General features: G+C 41.9%; 1 protein-coding gene across 1 annotated transcript; it reads right to left on the reverse strand.

Annotated features, from left to right (window-relative positions):
* LOC139720836 (uncharacterized) lies at positions 1-27,800 on the reverse strand. The gene is made up of 16 exons (XM_071632173.1): positions 27,565-27,800; positions 15,733-16,145; positions 14,270-14,733; positions 11,796-12,028; positions 10,584-10,731; positions 9,399-10,357; positions 8,553-8,726; positions 7,756-7,872; positions 6,713-6,880; positions 6,038-6,195; positions 5,138-5,409; positions 4,193-4,394; positions 3,438-3,543; positions 2,891-3,005; positions 1,367-1,521; positions 1-825 (listed from the first exon to the last, which is right to left on the reverse strand). Exons 1-16 carry the CDS (start codon positions 27,631-27,633, stop codon positions 1-3), a joined length of 4,578 nt encoding a protein of 1,525 aa, XP_071488274.1. The 5' UTR covers positions 27,634-27,800.

The following is a 27,800-nucleotide window of genomic DNA, read 5'->3' on the forward strand; positions in this document are numbered from 1 at the left end:
CTATTCTGCACGGCTAGTCTCACTATCTGCTTTACTACCATCATCAATGTGGAGATCCTCGATGCACTGCTGGGCCTCGGCCACCCAGTCGGCCACCCTCTGCTCCGGGGCACCATCATCCGGCAGCGGGATGTCTAGCTTGATCACCTCCGCATCCTCATCGTCCTCCTCTTCCTCCTCATCCTCCTCCTCCTCCTCTTGCTCTTGGTCCTCCATCCCAGCGGCCAGCTGGTGCAGCCCGGTCCGATGCATGCTGGGCCTGGTGTCCTCCTCCTCCTCCTCCTTGGGTCCCAGCATCTCCTCTATGTCCTCCTCTCCCTCTCCCGCCGTCAGGGTGCGAGAGGAGGTCTCCGACATGCCGTACTCCGCACCCACACTGCTGCTCCCGTCCTTCTCCTCCTTGTGAATGGTGTCGTCTGTCGAGTTGCTGATCATGCTTCCAGTCCGGCTGAAGTGGCTGCTTCTTTCTGATCCGTCGCCTGCCGGGTGGAGCTGGGACCCGGCCGCCTCTCTCTCGCTGCCCTTCAGAGAAGTGGACGAGGAGGCATTCATGCTGGTATCCGGCTCTATCTCGCGCCCCTGGCTGTCCACCTCTGGCTCCGGGTTGGGGTAGTTCTCCGAGATCGGCTCCGAAATGACGGAGCTAAAGGAGATGGCGCTGCAGCCGGACAGGTTGCGGTTGTGGCCCATGTGGTGGCGATGTTTGGCCATGCGGGCCGCACTGGCTGCGTTGGCTGCTTCTAGCTCCTGCTGGAACTTGCGCACCATCTCTTTATACTCATTCCTTGCCCTTGTTGAAAGATCCAGCAATTGTTTGTAGGTATCCTGTAACAAATAAGAGAAAGTTTGTTTGTTTGTTTGTTTTTCAATCAAGCATGTCTTAGGAAAAAACAGATCTACCTTCACTGACCAAAGCGCTTTACAATTTGTTTTATCACTGCAAATTCCTAAAGCTACATAGAGTAGATGATATCTACCACACCAGCACTTGGTCAAAAGACATGTGGGATGCTGAGCTGATCAGTAAAGGAAGACTGTCATGCAGGACATTTATTTAAGCTTTCACATACAGCTTTTCTGCATCTATGTAAAAATGTGTCACACAAATCAACTTCTATCACACTTGGGCATGATAATGTGACATGACTGTCATACAATTGAATTGATAGACTCCAACAGCAACAGGCTTTTGATGAACAGGTTCAGATAGGCCCAAGCTGGCCACATCATCATTTCACAGTGTATGATTGGCAGTTTCCAATCGACACTTCTGGCGTAAGTTTCAAGGGCTTCAAGTGCACTGATGCTTGCCAGAGACCAGACACATAAAGGTGAGAAATACTACCAACATTTCACACTCTTTTACCTCTGCTCCGTCGTAGTTGAACACGCCCACCACGCTGACCGGAACCACTTTGTTGACGGCCCTCCCCAGCGCCTTCCGCCCCAGGGCAAAGATGAGGGGAACATTCTGCTCGCTGGCAAGGGCACTGATGCGATCCATGGCTTCATCAAGGCCACCTGAGATAAGAAAAAGCAATGAAATGAGGGGTAATGCTGTCAACTATAGACAACGCATACATGAACGACTGACAACAGAACCAACTTACAATGTTTCCACTAACCATACCCCAAATCACAATCTTCTAAAAAATTGGCAGAAGGTTCATTCCAGTTACAAAACTTGACCCTAGGTTGCATTTTACATTTTTGGCGTGGAAAAACAAACAACACCAAACTTTTTAAACTAGTACATGAGAACCATACACAGTTCTCCTGTTTTTAGGAAGATACGCCTTGATAAGAATGGACAGACTAATTATGATCACCTGTAGCAGTGGTACAAACAAAACAGAGCAGCAACAAAAAGTATGTCTTTGTATCTCTCAATCTGCAACTTATCGAAAACCCAACAACGCTTTGCACTGGATAAACGATTTTTGAATACTCCTAAATTCCTCATCCAGATTCAATGAAAATAAGCATTTGTTCAAATAATGGTATTCGAAGTCACTGTGCACACATGAGTAACAACAGAAATCTATCTCAGCACCTCAGCTTGGAAAGGTTAAAGTGGAAATGCATTAACCCTAATCAGGCTGGGGGGGGGCGGAATCCGCCCCCCCTCGACGTTTCGCGCAATATCTTCGCAACGCGATAAGCTCCCGCCGCGATGTTTCATGACTTTTTTCTTTCAAGTATCGCGCAACTTTTGAGACCCAAATTGTCGCGCCCGCGCGTACCGTTTTGACGCGACGCCCGTTCGAAAAAAATTCGTCAACCCCAAAATTGCTCCAAAACGTGATTTTGTGTACAAATCCAATGCAAATTGTGTTTTTTCAATTAATTCACATAAAAATTCATATCTTCACTTAGAATGGCCGAAATTAATTTATTTTAGCATAATAATGCTTCGAAAAATGTCTGTGACAAATTTTGGCCAAAAAACAAACAAAAACAAAAGGTCAAAAAACAAAGAAATACATAAGAAATTCAAAAAACAATAAAGTACATAAGAAATTAATTTCGATAAAGATTTTTTTTTATCCTATGTCTCAGAAGAATGACACAAGAAACATTTTAAAAAAGAAATTAGCTTAATTGGAGCATTAATAAGTGATTTAGAGCCCAAAACTGATTTTATGCATAAATTACAATAATCAATTAATATACATTGTAAAATATAAGAAAGATTTTTCGGAGAAAGCAACCATACATTTTGATAAAATACGTCATGGGCGTCGCGTGTGCCGATTTTCGGCGCGATCGCGCGTTCCATAGGCGAGATCTGAAGGGGGGGCGGAATCCGCCCCCCCCCAGATATAGCATAGCCAAAAAAGCCCAGCCTGATTAGGGTTAAAGAAGGACTAAAGAAGCGACAGTTGAGCACCTTTGGACTGGATCCTCTCAAGGTTGGGGGACACGATGACACACTTGATCTTCTTGAGCTTCAGGTGCTTGGTCACCTCCCTCAGTCCCATCACTAGACGTCGTTTCATCTTGGCCTGTCATGGAGGGAAGGAAGATTCTAGATTAAAACACCCTCCAGGACAATAATGGAGAATGAAGTACCTACGAGAACCATTGTACTGAGGGAAATTTCAATAATGTAAAAGTCCTTGGGAAAGCTTGTCAGAATCTTGTCTACCCTTGGAGGTCACAGGATTGATGCTCTGCTGACCTTCCAACATTCACAAATTTTGAACGATTTCTTTCCTTTTGCTTAAAATTTTCAAACTAGTTTGATCTTGACAGCTTCTTTCTATAAAATGATGCAAGTTTGGATTCCTCTTGGACAGTCATTCACAGAAGGAATCAAATGATCGGTAAGCAACAGCGGGACTGACAGCCATAGATCCATTTGAAACTTGCATTCATTTGTAGTCACGTGTGGTAATTGTCCCCAAATGTTGATAAATTTGACCTGATCATTGTACCTTTGCTGGGTCCTTGTGGTACTGCCGGTCTTGGAATTTGACAAGAGTCTGAAGCAGTGTCGTGCAGCAGGCATCAATGTCTTTATCAAGTACTTGGTTGCAATATCTACACAATCAAGGAGAGAGTGAGAGAAAAGATATTTAGTGCCCTGCTTGCTTTTAAATATGAAGAGAGTGCAGGAGAACAGAAAACACCAACTTATCAGTTTATGACGATAGCTGTTACACACATGGAAAGAAAGTATTACTAAGCACACAAACATTTAATAGACTTAAAACAATCTACAGTATGCCTAAAGGGAGCTTTGCATAATGCATGGCTCGCACATGCTCACATCACATGAATTCAGTACATATGTCACACCACAGCACAATCATTATTACAATTTTTTCAATGTCCGAGTATGTATCCACCCATTATCTTTTCTGTCCCATTGTGAGCTGTTGAAGTGCTATTTGTATTTGAAACATGTTGCAAAGTATCTCTGGTTGTGGTGTGATGCTGAAAAGAGAAAGAAAAAAATCATTTTAGCACCTCCGGCCAACATGCCAAAAGAGCTCATTTTAGCATCCAACAATGTTTACCAACTTGCTTTTTACATGTCACCATCACTGGGTGAATCTGGGAATAAAGTAAAATGATGCGGAATGAAAATAAAAAGTGGGACTCGGTGGAGAAGGGCATTCCACTCAGGCAAGCTTTAGTTCCATTTGTAGCTAGACAACGAGTTCATCAGTAGACCAAAGGGACTCACTCTCTGAACCGCCTGCTGTGGATCTTGGTGGCCACCTGGGCCGGGTTGGTGCGGTTCATTCCCGTGGCGGGACTGGAGAGCCCCGAGCTGAGCGGGGACCCGGGGGAGAGGGGACTCATGCTGAGTGGGGACATCTGGCTGAGGGGTGACAGGTCACTCTGGGAGGCATTGAAGGCCAGGAAAGAGCCGCGGTCACTTGGAGCTACATGTGAAGACATACAAGTAAAGAAGAGCAGAACTTCAAAATCATTACCAGCCACTGGTAGCAAAATCACATCCTACCAGCAGAGCTCTGTTCCAAGAAGCACATACACAATACATTCTGCACCAACGGCCAATGGGCGAATCTAGATATTCACCTGGTTGAAGTGGCTAATCAAATCATTCAGTGCTAGAGTACTAAGTGGGAACGGTGAATTGGTTAGGTTTTTTACCGGCTCATGAATAAACATCACATTCACAGGCATATACACCTTCAAAGATATCAGTTCATGTCGAGTCTTATTTCTTATTATGGCAGAGGTTTCCAGAGGAAATGGGTGCATTGTTGATTCAGGTGAACTACTATCAAATGCAGAATTATGTAAAATAAACAGATATGAATTTAACTCTAAATATATCAAAGTCTACAGATTAAATGCTTGCTCATCCTGAGAGGACTAAAAGACTCTGAACATGATAGACTCAAGCGAAATATACATGTACATTCTTCAAATTAGTCTACCTTTTGAGTCAAGTCCACTGGATTAAATGATGGTATTGACCATGTAGCAAAATCAAAAAAAAAGAAAAGAAAAGAAAAGAAAATCTTAATGTGGGAGCAACAGTAGATATACAGTAATGGACTAAAGCCAAATCAGCCTTTCCCTTGTATCAGTAATCTTGGCTGTAGAGTTATTTTTTATTTTCTTGTTCTAAATTTGGAGGGATCTCTTTGGCACTCACCGTCCTGGGAGAGATTCTGGGAGAACCCTTGTGAGAATCCCTGAGAGAAGCCGTGAGAGAAACCCGAGGACAGGCCCTGGGAGAGGCCCATGTCACCACCGTCCAGTCTCCCAGAGGACTGGCCATTGGCCCTCTGATCCTCTTCCTCTCCTTCCTCCTGGTCATCTTGTCGCTCCTCCTCCTCCTCCTCTTCCTCCTCATCCTCATCCTCATCATCATCATCCTCGTCCTCATCCTCTTCATCACCATTGTCTCCATCATCAGCTGGCTCCCTGCAAAGTTTTGAATGTTAGAAGAAACAAATTCGAAATAATCCTCACATCTTCACATGAATTTCGTGTTATTGATGGCAACTGGGCAAGTACTGACACTAAAGGACACTTTTGCAAATCTATACATTTCTAATAAATCTATTCCGAATACTATAAAGCCAGATATGTTCGAGTGCATTTTAATTCTAGAATTTCACGAGAGCCAAGATTAATGAAACTAAACACATGCAAAAGTGCTTGTCTACACTATATGCATTGAATGCCAGTGGCACTTTGCGAAAATTCAATGCAACGAAAAAGGCCATGTGCTCAAATGTGTGAAAATTTCAAATTACAGTACACAGAAATAATGTTTTTGAATAGCTTTATTTCTGTGTGTTTCAGATGAACTGGGACCATATTTATGACAAGTTACACTTTAGGATCAGTGGAAAATGATGACCTTCAAAATGTAAACCCCACTAGGAGTCATCCTTGTTTTTCCATTACCCTCAAAACAGCATAAACAATGGGTCTTATCCTAGCAAGACACTGCTTACATGCACAATGAAATGGCAAGGGAAGCATAAGAGCAAAGTGTGAGGGTAAGACAACCCCCCAAGGGCAGAAACCATTATGACAGACTCACTCATCAGACAGACGACTCTCCTCCAGCGTTCTCAGCCGTTTCTTCTCCTCTCGCTCCTTCAGGATGACGCGCTTGAGGGCGCTGGGCTTTTTCTTGGCGGGCACTTCTCTCTCCTTCCCTCGCTTTATGGGAACATTCTTGTCTAGAGGGTTATGACCCTTTTCAGAGCCAAACAAAGAAAACAAAATCCAGTGATTTCTATTTTTCTTCTCTTTCTTTTTACTTTTCATCACATTACATTGATTCACAAAGCTTTATCACAAAGTATAACCGAACCCTTTGTTTTTTACAAACAGATTGCTGATCTTCAGCTTTTGCTTTTAGAAAATGCTCTTCTTGCCTTATAAACCAGTCCTACCCCAGCCTGGTCTCCACTCTGATGAGACCAAGCAAAACAAATCCTCAGTTTTAATGACAATTGTGGTTTCCTTCCTTTCCATGTTCTCCACCGTCATCTTGTCATAGTGCCACGAAATCCAATGGCCAGATGTCTTGACCATTGTGCCAAATGGTGCAAATGGTACATTGGATGAGCTAGCTTGCGACATGCAGAACTGTTTAGATAACTCATCAGACCACGAAATCAAAGACTTTACGGTGTTATTATTTTTCTCCCACATGATCTGTATACCCTTATTGTTAAGTTAAGTGAAGTGGGCCTACTCAACCACCTACATGTACCCTGGATTTGTCAATCATCTGTGTCCTGGGCTGGACATGGAGAGCAGGAGCCACGGGGGCCACAGTGGCCACTGTGGGTGCAAACTGGACATTCCTGATGTGGGAGGCTGGCATCCTCTGCCCCTGCTGCTGCTGCTTAGCCCGTATCTCCTGCTGTTGTTTCTAGGATGCAAAAGGGAGACAAAACGGGTGGTCTCATACGCCCCTCTTGACTTCATCTCAGTCGTATGATGACACAAACTCTCTTATCCTCAATTCATTGTTTATACAGCAGTCATGAAGTATTGATCGTAATGAAAGCATCAATGCTCAAGTTGACTTAAAAAAAGAAAAAATGTTAATCAATAAACTGGTAGACGTTCGCTGAAAATCTGACCGAAAGTAAAGAAGCTAAGGGATTTTCTAGTTTCACATGTTGTCACGAAATAATGACAGTGGCTGCAACCTCACCGGCAAATTAGATGCAATGTTGATGTCATCACCTCACAAGTATATACAATACAAATACAAATTTTCACAAAAATATATAAAAGCATTTTAACTTTGTATCGCTTACATTATATCATAGTGGTGGTCCAACAAATTAACAACAATGCCTTCAAAGGGGAGAGGGAGTTCTGATTGCGGAGTTAAACCAAAGGGACGATCATGAGCTGGTGACATCAACACCTCATCTCATTTGCATGTGTGATTATTTCAGAGTTCCATGAAAAAATGTGGGAGTATCAAGAAATCTCAAACATGTAATGGCACTGTCCCTATTTAAAAAGCTGCCTTCCTCGACGTGTATTTGGTGTCTTGACAGTGTCAACTTCTTCATCTCCTAAACTCTGTGACTCAACCCACGTGAAAGTGGATACACAGAATGAAATGTTTCGGTCTTATTCCATGTCAACTGACACTATCTGATCAAGCAAAAACTCTTTGAAGTAAAACGATGGTGGAGAATACGTTTCCTTAAACATGCCTTATAAACTCATTTTCATATAAGTATGTGGCAGAAAGATGGTAGAAATATACAGAGTCCATTGATCTACCTCCAGTGCTGCCAGCATATCCCCAAGGTCAAATTCAATGGGCATCTTTGTCCGTTTGCCTTGCTTCTTCATATTCTCCTGCAGCTGGCGCTGTTCTTCTGTGATTTCTGAGTACTCCTGTCAGAGCAGCATCACAAATATCAAGTGTGTGTGTGTGTGTGTTGGGGGAAGAAACAACATACAATAGAGTATGATTACACTGCATCACAACTGCACATACAATTGGTCCATCACTACAGTCTGCCGGGCAGATAATGCCCCCCACCTACCCCCCCCCCCCCCCCCCCCCAAGTACTAGGGTTTAAGCTGAGCATCTTAGGAATTCAGATTTGCCAAAAAACAGAATAGTATTGTCCCAACATAAGGTGTCTTTTGTGATGACACATGACATATCTTTGAAAACTGGTATTACATATGTCATACACTTAGTGAGTCTAATTTTTTTTGTGAATCGGGACTTCCCCACAATGTTGCAAAGTGATTAATTTGTGATTGTGGAGTACAGTTATGAAGACAGAAATGCACGCCTGCATGTCACATTCATGTTGGGATCAGAGTTAATATTTTTGTGTGTTGTTAAATTTGAGAATAGAACCTGACCAGCAAAATCCGGGGGGAATAAAAACCCAGTGAAATATATGGCATATAAAGTAATCATCCCAACAAAAAAATGAATAAATACAAAAACATATGATAGAAATAGACTGGCATACGAGAGAACAAAACGAAAATAAGTATACGCATAGTCCTAAAAAATATATGCATAAAACATTGTGCTCTTTCTGCTTTTCCCTAACCTTGGCTGCAGCTTGGGTGGCCATCATGGCTTTCTTGCGTCTTTTCCGTGCATTCCGTCCCTCCTTGATGGTACTCATGACGTTCTGGGGGCTGAGCAGCTCCTCGGGTTTGATGATGCTGCCAGACTCCACGCCCCCTTCCTTCTCATCTTCCTCACTGGAACTGTCGTTGGGCTGATGGCGTGTCGGAGAGAGAAGTTTGGGAACAAATAATGAGAGGTATGGAGATAATCTTTATCACTCATAAGATGATTTGGATGTGCCTTCCCTTTACAGAGACCTGCTATGAAAGTTTTATTACTACATTAGGCAAGAGTGTTTTGGGGTAGGGTTTTTTTTTTTGTGTGTGTGTATGTGTGTGTGAGTGTCAGTATTGAAATTAGTAAATTATTGGATGATACTGAAAGATACCAAGATTTATCTTGCTGTATGGACCTGATAACGGTTGCGACTTCACGACTACGATGTTAAGCTTGCATAAACAAGTAGCACTATGAATAATGGTACAGAAATCTATTATCAGCGACACAAACTTTGAGGCAAAGAGAGAAACAGGGTCACTGTGTTTTGCCTTCCGCACTAAGGATATGTTCAGCTACCAGTGCTGCAAACTTTTGTCACAGAGAATCACATACTGTTTGCCCGAACTACTCATTTGTGGGATAAAAGGAGAGGTCACTGTTGCTGGACTAATCTTATTTACATTATTTCCAAATGCAGAGTAATCTCTTACATAATACTATGCCATCATACTGTAACACACACCTTATTTTCATACACTGGTGTATCATTGCCAAACACCATATAAATACAACTATCAGCCATTATGAAAAAAAAAAATCATACCTTTGTCGGTGCTCGTTGCTGAAGCACAGAGCTGTAGCTAATGGGGCGTTCACCTGGACCTTTTCCAAAGGGTCCTCCAGGACTGCCCATTGGCAGTCCTGGGTACTCGTCCATGTCCTGCAGCTGAGGAGGCTTGGCTGACACAGTCACACTGACCATCTTGGTCTTCTCCCCCTCCAGATCAGCGTCTTTCTTGCCCTTGTTCCGCTTCTGTTTCCGCTTCTTGGAGCCTTCTTCCGCTGCTGGCTGCTTCTGCATCGGGAGAGGGGACTGCATCCTCTGGTATTGCTGCTGATGCTGATGCTGCTGATGCTGCTGATGCTGCTGATGCTGCTGATGCTGCTGCTGCTGTTGTTGGTGCTGGTTGTGATGGACTTGCATGGGAGTTGGGAACGGGTACACGGCTTGCCTCGGTGGGTACGCCACACCTACCATTGGTGGAGGTGGCTGCGGATGGACGACCCGCGGCTGGGTCAGCGCGCTTGCGTAGCTCATTCCAACGCCTGGCGATCGGAACCCGGGCACGACGGGCTGGATGGGTAAGCCACGGCCCCTTGGGGCCATGTTCATTGGCCTGGGCGGGGCACCCTGGGGGAGAATGGTAGGAGGGGGTTGGGGGAAGACGCCCATCTCTGATGGTAAGTCCTTGTGGGGTACCTGCGGGTGAGGCGATGCCCTTGCATTCATGATGATGCTGCTGTACGAGGGTTTGACTGGCTGAGGAGGATAGTTGGTTCCCATGGTAACCTGACCAGTGGAGGTCTGCTGGGCATGCAGTGGACTGTAGTAACCACTGTCACTGTCATGAGGGGTGCACTCCGGCTCCGACTCGCTGGAACTGGACGTGTCCCTGCCCGTCTGGTTGCCCTGGGACTTCTTGTTGGTCTTCATTCTCACCTTGGAGGAAGGATTGCTGGTCTTGTCCGATAATGGCTTGTTAGCAATTGCTTCTGGAAAGTCTGTGAAAGGGTAGATATAGTCGCAAAGATGGTTAATTAGAGCAGTTACTTCATTCTACCATACTACTCATATCAGATTTCTCCCTGAAATACATAACAAATGATAAGGGCTAGCCTTGCTTACTCAAGCAGCAGAAAAGGTAATGAACCTTGCAGTATAATAAATGGGACGTTATTTTTTCATTCAGTCTCAAGTTGCGTACCATCCAGATAATGACTTTCTTACCTGTTTGAGCACAGGCTTCGGCAAAGACGACAGTCTTAGGCTTGGGCTTTGGCATCTCTGGGGCAGGTGGTGTGTATGTCTCATAGTGATTTCGTACTTTCTTCCTGCGGTTGCCATATCTAGAGTCCTTTGGTCTTGGACCATTGTACTGTAAACAAGAGAGAAAGTGGTGCTCAACATTATGGACCTGCACTTCACCTTTATAGTCCATTATCCATCCTACTATGTAACGTGTGGGATGATCAATTTCCTTTCATAAATGATCATACTAAGTTAAGTATGTTAAGTTTCACAAAGGGTAATGACAATAACAGATTAATTTGTAAACTGTACATATTCAAGTAGTTTTGAATGAAGTACGCGCATGATGTTCTACCTCCTGCATAAATACACGGTAATTGTACATTCCTATTTCATTATGTCTTATTTGCACATGGTTGACTGGTACAAGGTTTGTTTCTTTGTTTTTTACTCTGCTTTCTCCTATGACTGCTTTATCACAGACACAATTCACTATTTCCTATCCTTCATGTTTCATTACCTTAACGGTCACGAAATTAATGGAGCTCCAAAGAGACCGTTCACCCTTAACAGACATTTAAAAAAGATGGTCTACTAATTCTAAACAAGATATTCTTTAGTGATGGCAATGGAGAAATCCATATTTGTATACTACACAAACAAAAATTTCCACACAATTAAAACTTGTTTGCATTCAGTCCAGTAATATTATATTTTCATGTTCTTACATATTCTGTAAACATGTTACTGACTATAAAAAATAATGACTACTATTAAGCAAATAATGTTTTCTCAAAGTGAGTAATTTTTGCAACTTTCTCAAGAGAACTCTTATATGCGACTTTAACAACACATCAAAGTATTACAACCCCCTCCGTTATGTACATAATGTATGTAGGTCTTGCCCATGCAAAACACAATTTGCAGTCAGCAACTCCTGCACATCTATGCACAGAGCTGTGTTTCTTGAATGTGAACTGAACAGTTTTCTAAACTGTCAACATAAAGACAGTAGAGAATGTGCCAGAGATACACGAGGCACAAATTGTACATATCTTAAACTGATCTCTATGAATTATCCATAACAATGGATACAATCTATGGACTTCTGACCTTATGATCTCAAGAATTGTACTCTAGTAAATCCCCTAGATGATTTCAGCACAGACGTTTAAACCATCCTGGTCTTACCTCATGGTAGACGCCGGGGTAGCCTCCATACCCTCCCGGGCCATACTGATTGTGTGCAGCCGAGGGTGGGGGTGTGTCCAACTGGGAGGGGGGCTGGGCAGTAGACATGTCCATCCTACCCATAGCAGGTACTGGGTGGAGAGGGGGCCGGTGGTACTGGTAGGAGCCGGAGTGCTGCGATGGAGGGGTCATCATGTGTGTGGGAAAAGGGCTGTGGGTACCAGGTACAGCACCTGCACAAGTAGAACACAATGGCAATGAGATTGAGATGGAGCAGAACATTGATTAATTCTGTAATCCTTTGTTCTAAATAAAAAAAAATAATAATAATAACTCTCAAGTAATTCTAAGTCATGAATTCAGCAGCCAGGAGCATGTTGTTGTTGCAGCTGTCTAATATGTAACACATTCTGACAAATAGTAATCTATTGCAAACCATTAGCTACATCTGAAGAAAATTCACATCTACACTGTATGCGTACCTCCTTTTTTCTGACATTCTTGCAGTCTACTAATAGTACCTCTGCATATCTTGTCTTTTGTTTAAAGGGACTGTACAGTACTGGTTGAGGTGGGGATTCATGTTTTGAACATTCCTGAGTGAGATAATGAGAAACCTCTTATGAAATATGAAAGAGCATGTAATTTCAAGAAGGATTCAACATTTATTTGATGAAAATTGGTTTTCAAATGGCTGAGATATTAAAAAAAAAGTGATAATAATAAAAGGCGACAGGCCACACCTTTTATTAGGATCTCTTTGTTTCACCTTGTTTAAATTGGATATCTCAGCCATTTCAAAACCAATTTTCATCAAATAAATTTTTGATACCCCTTAGAATTGCATGCTCTTTGACATCTCATAGAGTGGTTTCTGAATATCTCGCAAAACGTTAAAAAAGCTAAATCCTCACCTCAACCACAACTGTACACATCCTTTAGTCTCCTACAACTATGACACTCCATTACAATGAAACAAAAATGACTTTCTGCCATATCATATCATTTTCTCTTTACTGAGATGTAGTGCAGTATCCTAGATCTGTGAGCCTTGATAGATCATTTCAATTTTACATTGAAAGTAAAATGTCACACATTGTACTGGATCAGAAGAACTATTACAAAAGGTGAACGGGCATTTTAAACACACTGTGCATACGTAATTTAGCAATTACTTACTACAAAGCCAAGATACTGATGTAAATGTTATGCATTCTTAACTTGTCAGTTGCTCCACTTACTGATCTTTTCATTCATTTTCTAACCTCCCCTTTTTTTTTGGGGGGGGGGGGGGGTGGGTGGGGGAGGAATTGCAATCCATCTGATCTTGTGAATGGACAAGGAGGCCTGGGTAACTTCATCTTAGGACAGTCAACAAAAATTCAAAGTTCTGATGGCTGAGAAATTTTAACATATAGTAAAAGAGGAGCCATGCTAACAGTGATCATGCAATGAAATAGATGTGTGATGTCACTTCCAACTAGTGACTTGCATATTTTGTCTAAACCACAAAGTAGCTCAGAGGTACAAAGGTTTGCTATGAAAGCTTTAAAAAAAAAAAAAAAAAGCTCTACAAAGCGTACGGACTGTAGCTGATAATGACAGAGCACTCATCTCACAAGGAAGGCACTAGTCAAGACGCTTCCTTCCCTTGCAGCCGATACAGTGACAGCCAATTGCCTCACTGACATATGACATGGTTTGGCCTACAGGGATACATGCCAGAATGGGGTTTAAAGACACCCATGTTTGATAAAGCGAGATACATCAATGTTTTACTCATATTCTTAATAGCTGAGGGTACCTCATTAGCAAAAAGGTTTAATAGCCAGAGTAATTATAGCAGTAAGGATAGAGGTGGAGAAAATTTGCCGTCTTTTTTTATATATATATATTATCATAAATTTGTACAGTTTGGTATTTATGACATCAACCTTGCCCACTTCATGCAGACCAATCAGAATCAAATGCAATTCACATGACACAAAATCGCCAAGGCGGCTTTCACTTTGACAGGAAGGAAGAGGGTGTACGTAATGGAGGCATTGGTTCTGTAAATAGGTGTAGACAGAGGAAGGTGTATTGGTACAATTGTAGATCTGGGAAAGCAATCCATACAAAATGGAACCAAAGGGCAGTCAAATCACATTAATTGCAGATTTCTGCATTGACTTTGGACATCACGATCAGATTTTAGAGTGTTTAATTGAGACTAAGGACTGAAACTCGTTTTGTTCTTCTGTCTTTGGGGGGGGGGATGGCAATTTAGATCTGTGTTCTATGGGTATTTCACATTCTTCACACTTGAAAATCATTCTCACTTTTGGAATGCGTGAATCGCAGGCACCTGTGACCAGATCAGATAGTCATTTGCTTCTCACGTGTCCAATTCACAGTATGCACAAGTTCTAGTTCAGAATAATATACATGGCTATGTTTTGTAGATGGGTCTAAATTGTACATTCCTTACTCACCAGAAGTGGTGGGTTGATGGGGCATCATAGATGGAGTGACAGGAGACGGAGCATGATGGGGAGGCAAGGGGGTTGGGGGAGGAGGCGGTGCCTGCTCGTAGTGGCCACCCTGCTGGTACACAGCCTGCTGGTATGGGGTGGTCGTGCTGCTGTGCTGCTGGTTGGCCGGCGGCGGCATCTGGTATCCCTGGTGCAAGGGGTAGTAGTCTGGGTTCTGCTGGTGGGAGAGCTGCGCCGCTGGTGGCTGGTGTCCCTGAGGGTAGGTGGGTGCCTGCTGGCCAAGGGACGAGTGGTGAGCTGGAGGGTTGGGACAACTGGTTGCCACCGACTGCGTCCCTTGTGGCAGTGATGGCACGTGCTGCTGTTGCTGCTGGTGTTGATGGTGATTCTGGGTCACAGCGGCGTCTTGCGGTGTGCCCGAATATCCCACCCAGCTCTCCGTAGATGGAGCTGCACCAGTAGAACTACATGTGCATCAAATAGTAACCAAAACACAGAGGGAGAGATCAGATATTTGAACAGGTTGTATGAACAAAACAAGTAACTGCACACACACACACAAAAAATGAAAACATTTAATTTTGTAGTGGCAGGTGGTTGCTCTTCATTTTCATGGCAGTTGTCTATCACAAATACAAAATACTGGAACACACATTGTTCCTCTCACACAGAACCATCACAATATCTCTGCTCTGTTATTTGGGGGCTAAAAAAAAAAAGAAGAAGCAGCAAGTGAAAATTCATTCAGATGTATTTATAGTTAAATAGTGTTTCCAGACTGGACCACACATATTGTACATGAATGTCCAGTTTTGAGCAGAAACACCCATATTACATTCTACATAACATAGCACCAATGTCAGTGCAAATGGTGGATTTTAAAGAACAGGCATATCTGTCACTTGCTGATTTTGTCAAGGTATATGAAGGGCAGATTATTTGACACTGCATGTAAATATTTCATTAATTTATGTAAGTGTTGTTAGTTGCCTTTTGCTTGATTACAACTTGCTTTTGATTTAACTAATACACTGAATTTCCAGATTTTTTTTTCTCAAAAAAAAAAGAAGAAAAAACAAAAACAAAACAAAACACAGGCCTGCCTGCCTGCCTGCCTGAAATTCCACTATCACAAGCATTCATCACTTGATGAGTTATTGCTGGAATACATCTTACATTCATGTTTACGATGGCTGTGGTAAGTAAACAATTTATCTGCCTAATGATGGCATAACTATTTTATATTCCTGCATCAAAACATTCATGACATCTACAGCAAAGTAAGTGCGGTGTGACACACAAATGTATGATTATCAGCATTACTTTTTATGTACATGAATACAGCACTTCATTATTATCAGAACAGTCAAATGAAATAGAGTGATCCTCATAAAGTAATTCATATCTGTACGATCACACACATAAAATTGTGAACACATTACTGTGCTTTTTTCACAACTTACCTATCCTGGACGAATGGATAGCAAGTTGTGATGTAGCGTGGTAGTTCTGTCAGTGGCACCTTTTTCCCGTTCATGGTGGTCAAGGTACCACTTTGGTACACCCCTCCTCCACCCCCTTGCTGATGAGGAGGGGCCTTTGAGCCCTGTAGACCGCCACCGTGGTACATCCCCGGGCCCGAGGGAACCCCCTGTCCCTGCTGGACCCCTGGCCCTGGCATGGGCACATTCTGCATAACAGTGGGCTGCTGATGCACTGGGTGCTGGTGACCATTCTGTGGGTGGTGCTGGGCAAAGTGCTGCTGGGAAGTGGAGTTGTAGTACATGGTCGTCACACCTGAAGTCTGGGGCGGGGTGGCATAGGGGTGGGACTTCCCTGGTATAAAGGGGTCCACCTCTGCTGAAAGCCTGGTGGCCTGCATGAGAGAGAGAGAGACAGAGAGAGAGAGAGAGAGAGTCACTAACATTTGATAGAAATATGTACATGCCATACCAAATGGCAGTCATCACTTGAATCTATGTTGTTATCCCAGGCTCTTTGGCCCAAATTCACGAAGGTGGTACAATTGAAACCATGGTTTAAATCATGGACAATTTGTCTGGAGCGCCAAGTGTCCATGGCCTATTTTGTTACAAAATCAGTCATTTTGTCGACAAAATGACAACAGTTTGTCAACAAAATGGACATTTTGTTGACGAAATGCCTGATTTCGTAACGAAATAGGCCTTGCGACACTTGGCGCTCCATACAAATTGTCCATGGTTTAAACCATGGTTTCAATTGTACCACCTTCATGAATTTGGGACTTCCGCTTTGTGGTATGTACACCTTCGAAACATCACAAATTTGATTTCAAGATGGCAATTGAAATAATTCAATTCCTATGTACATCTATAATACAATGTGCCTGTACTGCATTTTGCCATTGACTACCACTCCCATCTTAGCTTTGAAAATGAAAGATTTCTTACATGTCATTTTGTATGTTCACCTCTCTCTAAGATTCTTCTTTTATATTAAAAAAAAAATCATTATTCAATGTCAACCAACAATTGCTGAGATGACACAAGAATGTTATTATAAACCGATCTATTTAAAGAGGCACAGGCATAACAATTTTCTTGCATGCCGCATACAGCATACTCCATACTGAACATTTCCAATGCCAGTTTACTTCTCACTAAATCATGCATCATGCCGAATCAAATTCAGCAAATGCCAAACAGACTAAACCTTTCTGACAGTTTTGACCACAGCAGGATTCTGCTTGTAATGAGCCCGTTTCCATGATGCATTCAAGGCACACTTCCTCATAAAAGGTCACCTACGGCAATCCTGTACAAGCCTGCCTGCCTGCCCAAGAGTCTGCCCGAGGCCTGCCTAACTAAACAAGAGAACCGATGTGTGTCTGTGCATGTGTGCATGTGTGTGTGCATGGTGTATGTGTCTGTGCTCACAAGCAGATTCACACGACAGGAACGGAATAACAAGAAGCAGATGAAATGGATCGTGTAGCTCCAGCATCATCGCTGGACAAGTGCCAGAAACATTCACAGTTGTGAATGTATCCCTGAAAAGGGAGACTAACCTACATGATGTCACATCAGTTGCCAGACAACTCTGTCATCCTACGTGATTGCCCATCATCTTTTTAAGGTATGGGAATGAAGAACTGATCAAAAAAACATCAGATAGTCCCTAAAACTTCCAATTTCAGCATTAACACACAAAAAAAAATGTATACGTGCTTCTAAATCAGTTTTACAATGTTTCTGCACTGTAATAACTCAAGAGAAAACATACAATCTTGTATACTTGAACAGGATCATTATTTCTCTAATAGGTCTACAGGGAGTGAAAGAGGAAGGATAATACTTTTGTAAAAGTGGATATTTTTGCGCGACTAATTTTTCGCGCTCGGCGGGGTAAGAAGAGTTTCGCGTGTTTCTAATTCCGCGGAATCAAGGCATCAACTACTGGAACATAAGGGAAGCAAAAATATTCGCATGCTTTTATATTGCGGTAGTTTCGGGTTGCGCAAAATGAGGGAAAATTTCAACACCGCAAAAATTTCCACTTTTACAGTAGTATGATAAACCCTGTCATTCAGAGATTTTCTAATTTTTACAAAATATTATTGATATAGACTGTAGCATGTATGTACTTATACAAATGTAGTTGCTCAGAGCTTTCAAACGGAAAACTTGAAATGCTGTTACACCATGCCTTTAAGGTCCATTACAACAGTAGACTAGTTTCACTGATATTTGGTCTGAGCTCAACAAAGGCTTGGCCCTGTCTAGTTGCTAATGTATATCATATACAGAGTGACCTAATTTTGTACATACAAGTGTATGTAAAATGTAACTACTGGAGTGTACCACACAACCTAGCTACAGTCACACAAGGAACAACATAATGGTGTCCAACTTGGTTTATCACTTTTTGTAAAAATAACTGTAGGTCTGGCTTAGGCTGTGAAGCCATAAATTTTAAGATAACCAGGACAGGAAGAACTTTACACTGTTTACCATGTTTACCATGTTTTAGTGCACATACTGACTGTGTATGGCAGAGAAGCAGCTCATACATGTAGCAAATTTTTCAAACCTATTAGACAAAAAGTTTCAATTTTTTCTCTTACAAATCATACTGATTCATTCATTCAAGTGTATGGCACAGCGTGCCTGGTTGATAACATTTGCTGACTATTGCAGCTAGTCACCTGGGGCGAACCACAAGGGGTCGGCATCATTTGCCCGTTTTCTTGTGCAGGTGGGTAGGGGGACTACTTCACCAGGTTGGCACCCTGCTCTTTGCAATGAATGAATGAAGTGGGATCTTTAACGACGTGCCTGTGTCGTGGCTAACACACACATGGGACCTCCATTTAATGTCCTGTCCGAGGGACAGAGTGTTTTGCCTCTTACTAGAGGGGACGGAATGCTTACACACAACATTGCTCAGTGCGACTCACGAATCAAACCCGCTACTCTTGGATGTGAAAGTAGACACGCTAGTACCAACTGAGCCATATCCCAGCCCTTGCCTCCAAAGTACCTGGATTACAGGCGCACGCCACAACGCCTGGCCATTATACTGATATTCAGTTCAGTTCAGTTCAGTTCGTTTATTCATTTCTACGATAAAAACAAACAAACATGCAATGCATACAGCTGTACATACATAAATACAAAGCATACAATAATTGATAAGAATGTATAACATAATAAATATAACAAATTAACAGAATAACGCACTTAGATATTTAACTGAGGAATACAGCCTTTGTTAAAATTAGATGTGAAATGAAAAAAGAGAACTTGGAGGAAAGCTTTAGAAGCCTTGTGAGGATGCAAGTTCTCTTAAACCTTCTAATGAGGTAATTTTACTATACATTAAAAAAAAAAGGAAAAATATTTTTAAAAAAAAGAAAAAAAAGCTGTACATATCAGGCAAGGACAGGGACAGCTTGACCACAATGCATGTTACAGAGTATTGTACACTGTACATCTAATTTGAATCTCTACCATTTTTGGCACCTTTTCCTTCCATGGTTATACTAAAGTATGTATCACTAATTATGAAATCATGATGAGATGTACACGTATAGTATAATAATGTAGCTCTTGACAACAAAGCTTACATTTCTTGTATGTGCAGGTCACAATGTAACATTTCAAAGAAATACACACATACATGTACATGCACAGTTAACCCCAGGGCGCTCCTTGTACACAGTTATACTGTGGGAGCACCCTGAGTCAAAAGAGTGCTATCTCTGTACGTTGAAAAAGAAACACAAATTTTCGCGCCACTATAAGTTTCGTATTTTACCAGCAACAGGCTTATCACATGTACGTTTCTTACCTTATTCATACGATACGTTCACTTGCTAATTTCCACATTGATCCCATGTAGTTTAAAAAAAAACGTTTTTCTACGAGTTAAATCTCCACACCTCCCGTTCATTCTTTGGCTTTTGATGCAACCTTTACGTGGCACTTTGCGCATTGGCGATATGAATACGCATGAGAGTCGCGATGATTTTAGCCTTTGAACAAGGCCCTTTCGCTGCGTGCTGTGTAGTGGCGAGCGAAAGGGTTCAAGTGAAACGCGCCCACACTAGCAGAGAGCGATCGGGCGCCACACGATGTCGCGCAGCAAGAGTGCCTGGTCACAAAGGCTACAGTGCTACCGACTCGCGCAAGCGCAGAGGTTTCAAATCCCGTCTTCCTGAGCAGTTGTCAATCTCGGAGATCCCTGCTGACCGAATCATTTAAAGTCATCAATTTAGACAGAAATGGACTATTAACGGACTACTACGTTCCCCGTATCCTCTTGTCAATAAGTGGGATACATCGGTAAGTATTCAAATTGACGCATTTTTTAGTATTTAAGGTGAAATTTTACCGCGATACTCCGCATTCCTAGATAAAAAATCCTACAATGCCCAGCCCCAACGCATAGCGTTGGGGCTGGTCGCAGTTAATGTACAGTGTACAGTACACAACACAAAGCAAACATGTACATGTACACATGTACATGTACATGTACACATGTACATGTACACATGTAGGTACACATATTGTGCCTTTCCATTAAACTTGCAATGAATTGGCTATGAATGTCTGGGATAAAAGAGTGCATTGACAGAACAACTACACATTTGTACATGTTTTTTATACAATAATGTATGCACAGATCAAACCACAACGAAGTACTGCATTCCCAGGCTGCACAAATGCATATACCACTTTAATATGGGCTACTAGGAGTTCACTCCAGTCTTTTACTGTCTGTATACGTACATGTACTATACACTCAATCCACAACAGCTGCTGTAGGCTCATTCAAACCCAGTCTTAAAGGGGATGGCTAGTAACTGATCAGTGGGAATCAGTGGGAATGCTGGGGGATGATTGTTACAATCCTTGTGGGATTCATTTAAGAGTACATTATATATTGTATCAATTGTTGTGTGAAAATTATTTGCTTCAGAATGGTCTTAGACCCCGTTTACAGTGCGGGGCTGGGCCGAGCCGCGGCCGAGCCGCGGCCGAGCCCAGCCTCAATTGCGAGGCCGGGCCCCGCAATTTTGTCCGTTTACACTGCTGGGCTCGGCCGCGCTTTTAATTCAAACCTTTCAATATCTTGTCGTAGTGGCGCTCTGCTCGTAAACAAATGCAATTTGGTATTGTCTGGTTTTCAGACCCTTTGCCAAATGAATTCCGTGGCGACGAAGTCGCCGTTCAGGCAAAGGCCTTTGCCGAAGGAAAAAATCCTTTGCAGGACAAAACCACCTTAAACTATACTAGTTTTCGACGTTGAGGGGGTTAATATCCTGAACAGCGAAATAGTACAGGCAGAGGGTTTGGAAGCCAGACTAAAATTGGCCGCGCATTTGGCCCAGTTTACGTTTACACTGAGAAAAGGCCGGGCTCGGCCGCGGCTCGGCCGCGGCCAAGACCACCTCCAGAGCGAGGCCAACTGCGAGGCCAATTTTGGCCCCGCATTTGGCCTTTTGCGCGTTTAAACGTCGTACACTGAAGCAGGGCTGGGCACGGCCGTGGCCGAGCCGCGGCCGAGCCTCGCACTGTAAACGGGGTCTTATATTCAAGTAATGTGCAATTGAATGTTTCCAGGTTAGCATGCCTGTACAGTGACGGGGCGATCGTTAACGGCCTGTTAACGATCGCCCCGACACTACAGGCATGCTAACCTGGAAACATTGAACTGCACATTACTTGAATATGAGACCATTCTGAAGCAAATAATTTTCACACAACAATAGATCGATATATAATGTACTCTTAAATGAATCCCACAAGGATTGTAACAATCATCCCCCAGCATTCCCACTGATTCCCACTGATCAGTTACTAGCCATCCCCTTTAACTGTGCACCATATACAGCTGTATGATACAAAATTATCATAATATTATACTTTGAAACACATGTACAGTATGCTTACAAGTAACCGGGTACATGAACATTGTAAGCCTTTCTTAATATCCTTAATCTGTAATTGCCTCTAAGACTACACCCTTTCTCCATTTTACATGTAAAAGGTTATGGTGGATTTTGATGATGCTTTCAACTCCACTTCTGGTACCCACTACACCTAAGCCCTCCCCCCCCCCCCCCCCCCCACCAAAACAACAACAATAACAACAACAACAACAACAACCAAAAAAAAAAACTCAACAACAACTATGAAGTGTGTTATGTACATGTATATTATCAGAAATGGATGCATTAGATGTTGATGATATTGCACACGAGACAAGGCACATCATCCAGTAGATATCAGGAAAATGATAGCACATCACTACAGTACATGCACAGCATAATTATGTGGTACAACTGTGTGGCACCACTATGATAAAAAGAGATCAGTGTACATTGTACATCAATCCGGTATTCTCCAACCACTCCCTGCGTGCACAGTGAACAACATTCATTTGATTGGCCTACCATTTCCATAACAACACGCATCACCTCACTGCACTGGAAGGTTTGCTAAAAATAGTGCTAAAATCATCCTGAACAAAGTGCATTATGCACAAATTAATTTATAATGTGAAAAACCAACCACTGTAACTGTACTGGTACTTCCATGAAGCTTTGCCATGTAGGCCTGTGTAAATTACAGCACAAGCTGCAATCTACTAGTAGACTTACAATGTACATTGTACATTTCTATCCACTAAAAATTTGATTCAAAAGCCTTGTCTGCCTTTATGGCTGAAGGACTGACAGTGTACAACTGTACATGGTTTTATTCCACGACACACACGGATGGCTGTATGTCAGCAGACGCCACCCTTACAAATGTAGCGGTGCTTCATGTCTGTCTCCATCTGCCTTGTAAAGTGAATCGAAAGAGGTAGCATCACCCTGTAACCACAATAAAGTGTGTTATCACGGCACGTACTGCCAGCAGGTCATGTGACTCACCTGGCCATATCCTGTGACAAGAAATTAGCCTTAATGAATGGAGGAAAGCTGTTACAGTGGGTGTTTCATGCAACCATGGTAGAGAAGCAGGATCAATGTCACTGGGCCAAAGAAAAACAATTATAACTCACAGAAAAAACACCCAATCCAAATTAACAAAGATACAAACCCTGTAAGAAAAATCAATTTAAGAAGAACTAATCCTTGTGGAGTGTTTTTCTTGATCTGTGAGTTGCGAATGCTTCAAGTTGACCAGCATGATATTTTAAAGCTTCAATCAAGACTCACAATTTTTTCACCTGACATTCAATAACTACAAATGTATCCCTCTCGGAGGAATCTGCGCCTTTGATTTCTTAAAAAAAAACCACACACGCACAAAAAAACCCCAAAACCCAGGTATTTACAGTATGATACGAGACAAATGCTGTGAATCATCATCACCGTCATCATCATCATCAAGAAAAGACATTACATAGTCTTCTTATTAGGTTTAAAGGAACTTTGTACTCATCTCTGAGGTATTTTGCATTTTAAAATATGCCCCTACATGTAAGGTCATTCACAGTTTACGTTGTTTTGTTTTGTCTTATTTCCCTTCATCTTTTTTGAAAAGATTACAATAGCAACCTCATGCAACTCCTCTACATTCCTTGGTACAGCATACTATGCACAGTGGCTTGAGTCATTACAACACCAAGCTGCAACTGTCTGAGAGTAAAAGAACAAACAAAAAAATTATGGCAAATTTTGCAACGCATACCAATGAACTTGCATTAAAAAAAAGGAAAATGTACATTGTACTAATCACAAGAAGTCTAGTGTAAAACATGAACACATGTACTGTGTACAGTGTACAAATGTAATTTAACATTGGCCAAATCAATAGGATGCCATTTAGACTTGATGTACATTTTTCTTGAAACAGGACACACGCGTACACTGTAGCTATATGATTTATACAAAGGAATTACAGTGTATGCTCTCCTTAGTTCTGAGAAAAGCACACATACACACACGTACAGTGGCACATGTACAACATAGTGACTATTGATAGTACAGTACAGTACATGTACAGTGTAGCACTCGCTTGCCTGGGAAGGGCTCGCGGGAAAGCTTTTTACCCGGTTGTGTTGGCAACCATGAAGTGGCAAGGTTGTCCTGGCTCAAATACAATGTACATGTATACAGCTGTATTCAAGAATCCCCGTGAACGAATTATGTACAGCTTTATCACTGATCTCCGTGTAAGTTTGTACACAGCTGAAGAATCTCAACTGAGGTCAACTGTTACTGATAAGCGTACATTTGTACAGTATTGTACATAGGCCTAATGCTTCACTTCGCTGACCAATGGTTTTGTGGTTTTCAAATGTACAAATGTACCCCTGTGAGCAGCAAATGAATCGGGCCATTTGTTAATCCTAATGCTACCAGGTCTTTAAGCAGGGCTCCACTTCCAAATGGCAGTGGTTGGGACTGGTCACGCAAATTGCTCCTTATGAAACCCAGTGTGTGAACATAACAAGAAACAATGTGCAACTATGTCATCCAAGTTGATAATGATCCGTGGCAACAAGAACACACATATGCAGAGACAAAATGGCAATAGGGAAGTGACATAGCCAAAAGCAGTCTCGTAGATATCGCTGGGAAATTCTATCATTGGGAGAAACTTACACTGTACATGTACACTGTACATATTTATTATGTATAAAATTCAATTATATGTATACGGTAATACAAGTAAGTGCCTTTAATACTTGCGATCCTATTAGGAGTTCACAATACAAGTCATGATGCCTATGGCCCTACCTACATTGTATGCTACATAAATCAGGGTGCTACATAAGCACTTGCCCGATTGTCTGGGGCAAGTGAAAATCACATTCGGGCAAGTGGTTTTAAGCAATGAGAACAAATGCTTGCCCAAATTGGACATTGGAAAAAAGTTTTGAAGGCACTTTTTTTTTTCACTTATTCCTCCAATATAACCACAAAATCAACCACATAAAAGCCCAAAAATAATGGCTGTTTAGTGATGCAACACACTTTACATTTCATTTCAGCAACTTTCCAACACTTACGTGAAGAAGCCCAAACGCAATGCAACAGCAACACTTGTTAGAACAAGTTTGTATTGTCTACATGTATAAGCATGCAAATCAATGTGTGCTGTTTAAATTCAAGTGATTTAAGCTCATGACTTACACATTCTTATGATTTTCTGAATCATTTCTTTATGTTTTGGGCATTCTTTTCGGGCAAGTGAAATTAAGATTTGGGCAAGTGTTTCATAGTAAATTTGAAAGTCTGCTTGCCCGACCGGGCAAGTGGTAAAATAAAGTTATGTAGCACCCCGATAAATATAAGAAATACATTGTAGGCAGTGCTTTTACATGTTTACAGAATACCATTTGAGCGAACAACATACTGTACACATCTACTGTACAATGAAACTTGGTGATGAACACATTTTTCAAATTCCTTGATAAAATTCCTTTTTTGATCAGGGCCTTTTGTTCTCTGACTGTGACAAACATACAATGTACATGCACAGTCAAACTGGTCTTACCTGCCATATACGATAACTAAAAATACTTCCCTCTAAGATGAAAAATATTGACACTATCTGATAACAGATCTGATTCAAATTCATGTCAGTAATTGGATATAAGCTATGAAGTGTCTCCTGTGATTTGGGTGCAATTTGGTTCTGTGGAACTTGAGATATCTACACTGTACATGTACGTGGTGACAGTAGATTGAACGTTAGTTGCATACAGTACATTTTATTCAACACAATCTTTTGAGTCTTACTTCCATCCAATGTACCCTACTTGGAAAAGACAAGACATAGTTGAATTTTGTAAGACACACATACAGTCTGGATCTGGATGTATAAAAAAACCATGAAAGGTCCTACTGGGTATACAATCCTGTAAATGCATGGATCGCTATCAGTAGAGAGTGGGCTCAGGGGTGTTTTAAAGCATTGATCATAAAGCCGAAAGGGATCTGTCGACAGCCTTCTTGAAGGAGTTGGTAAAAGGTGAGTTTACATTGCACTCGAGTACAATGATCTCACTTACATGTATGTGGTTCCAATCAATTATTGTACATGTAGGTGGGAAATTAAACAGAAAAATCTGTCTGTTCGGAGTTTTATATCATTTTTTTTTTTACTGTGTTGATGGTGCTCTGGTATACATGTATACACTGTACATAGGAAAGCGATTCCATGGCCAGGGACATATCTTGTAGATCTAGATTCTAGTCTTCATGGAACAATCATGATCCACGGGCAGATCCAGGAATTCCATACAAAGGGGAGACATCTTTGCAAAATTAAAGGGGTCGCACACATTCCCGCATTTTTTTTTTATTTCTTTTGTTTTAACCAAAAATAAAGAGAGGGCACGTGCCCAGTGAGCCCCCCTCTGGATCCCCCAGTGTGATCACCCATCCACCGCCACAGTTCATGGAAACAAACCACGCAGGTGAGGCTTTTGTGCGTTTGTGTGGGTGTGCATGTGGTAGCTGCCTGTAAATCGGTAACTGTGTAGACAGTGCTAACAGACAGATCGGTATAACATTTTTGCGGATTCTGTTTTTGTGGGGGATTTTTTGTCATTACATATTGTATTTCACAGAGTAATTTCTCCCAGGACAATGAACAAATGCCCTCTGCAAATAGGCTAAATAGTGATCCCCTCCTCGAAGATGAGTTTCTAAATTTTAAAGGTTTTATGACAAACAAATGCATGTTGATTTGTGTTGATTCATGATACCCTCAACATGACTTTTGCGGTAAAACAAATATCTAGAAACATCCTATATATACAGTAGATCTACATGTACATGTACACAGTGTATATTTTAAAATAATTTTAATTCTATTTTTCTTCAGATTACTTAGATACGCCCACAAAAAAACCTTCCAAACCAAGATTCTGGTTGTGACCTCATCTGTCAATCATTGCTAAAGTTACTAACGTTAGATCTACAAAAGACATTGGAATGCACCCTCCAGCCTCCCAGAGACCGAGGATGCGTGTAACTGGCATAACAACAAATTCCCTTGCCACATCTTTTGTTACAAATCACTGAAACATGCAAGTTTATGCCGAGTCGTTCGGGCTGGTCGCAGTTTTTGGTTAGCTTAGGAAATTAGGGGCTTGTGTGCTGAAGGTAGAAGCCTAAAATGATTTAGCCCCTAAATTTACCCAGGTGAGCCCTGCCCTTCGTAGTTTTATGCACAGCACGCACAGGTGACAGGGCCCAGCACGCAGTCATCAAACAAAAATTAGCCTGGGTCCTCAAGACTGCGAACTGGTCATAATCATGAAATAGTGAATGGTTGGACTTGTCTTGGATATCAAACAGTTGCTTAACACCTCCTCAACACCTCACTCAGCTCAACAGTGACGAGCTGACACTCTTTCGAATCTTGATCTTTGTTATTCACTGAACTATGTCTAACGTTAATGACCTGTTAAATATCTTGCACGTGTATTCCAAAATGCACTGTGGTGACACAGTCTGTACATGTGGGTAATTACATGTAAATTTACTAATTTCACTGTAGACTTTTGACTGATGTCTGTAACTTACTGTAAATTTCCTAAAAATACGTTTATAAATTTTACTAGATCTAGATTTTAACTGATGTTGGCGGCTGCGGCGAGGACACCATTCACAGCCTTTCAAGGTGTGTGAAGAACATAGCCATAGGTTTGTAGGTAGGCTCTCATAAACCAAGCGTGAGTGCGTATGACATGACCGTGGTGATGGGATCCGAACGAAAATAGAAAATGATTCATGGATAGCACTGCACGAAACGATATGGACGGGACGTCAACAAAATACGTACCTGCTGCTGCTGCAGCGATTTCTGATAAAACTGCGTGGTCGTTGATCTACTCACTCCACCCTCCGTCATCTTTCTTTGGCACTATCATATTTCTTTCATCCGAAAGCTTGGCATCCATTCACACCTTTTCTTCCAGACGGCTATTCTCAAACTTTTTTGCCTACATTTTACACAGTCCCTCTCTCAAAAGTAGTTTCTCAAGATATCAGGGTCGTTCACGTTGGTTGTATTTTTGT

Source organism: Diadema antillarum, unplaced genomic scaffold (genome assembly GCF_040938485.1).
Source record: "Diadema antillarum isolate AM-2024a unplaced genomic scaffold, OU_Dant_1.0 scf00000134, whole genome shotgun sequence".
NCBI classification, from domain to species: Eukaryota; Metazoa; Echinodermata; class Echinoidea; order Diadematoida; family Diadematidae; genus Diadema; species Diadema antillarum.

Excerpts from the sequence above, each read along its gene's own strand:
- LOC139720836 (XM_071632173.1), bottom strand. The coding sequence starts at position 27,633 with ATGACGGAGGGTGGAGTGAGTAGATCAACGACCACGCAGTTTTATCAG. Across the intron at positions 6,196-6,712 it reads TTGACAAATCCAGGGTACAT|GGTCATAACCCTCTAGACAA; the intron begins GTAGGTGGTTGA and ends GGCTCTGAAAAG. Across the intron at positions 1,522-2,890 it reads TGAGAGGATCCAGTCCAAAG|GTGGCCTTGATGAAGCCATG; the intron begins GTGCTCAACTGT and ends TTCTTATCTCAG.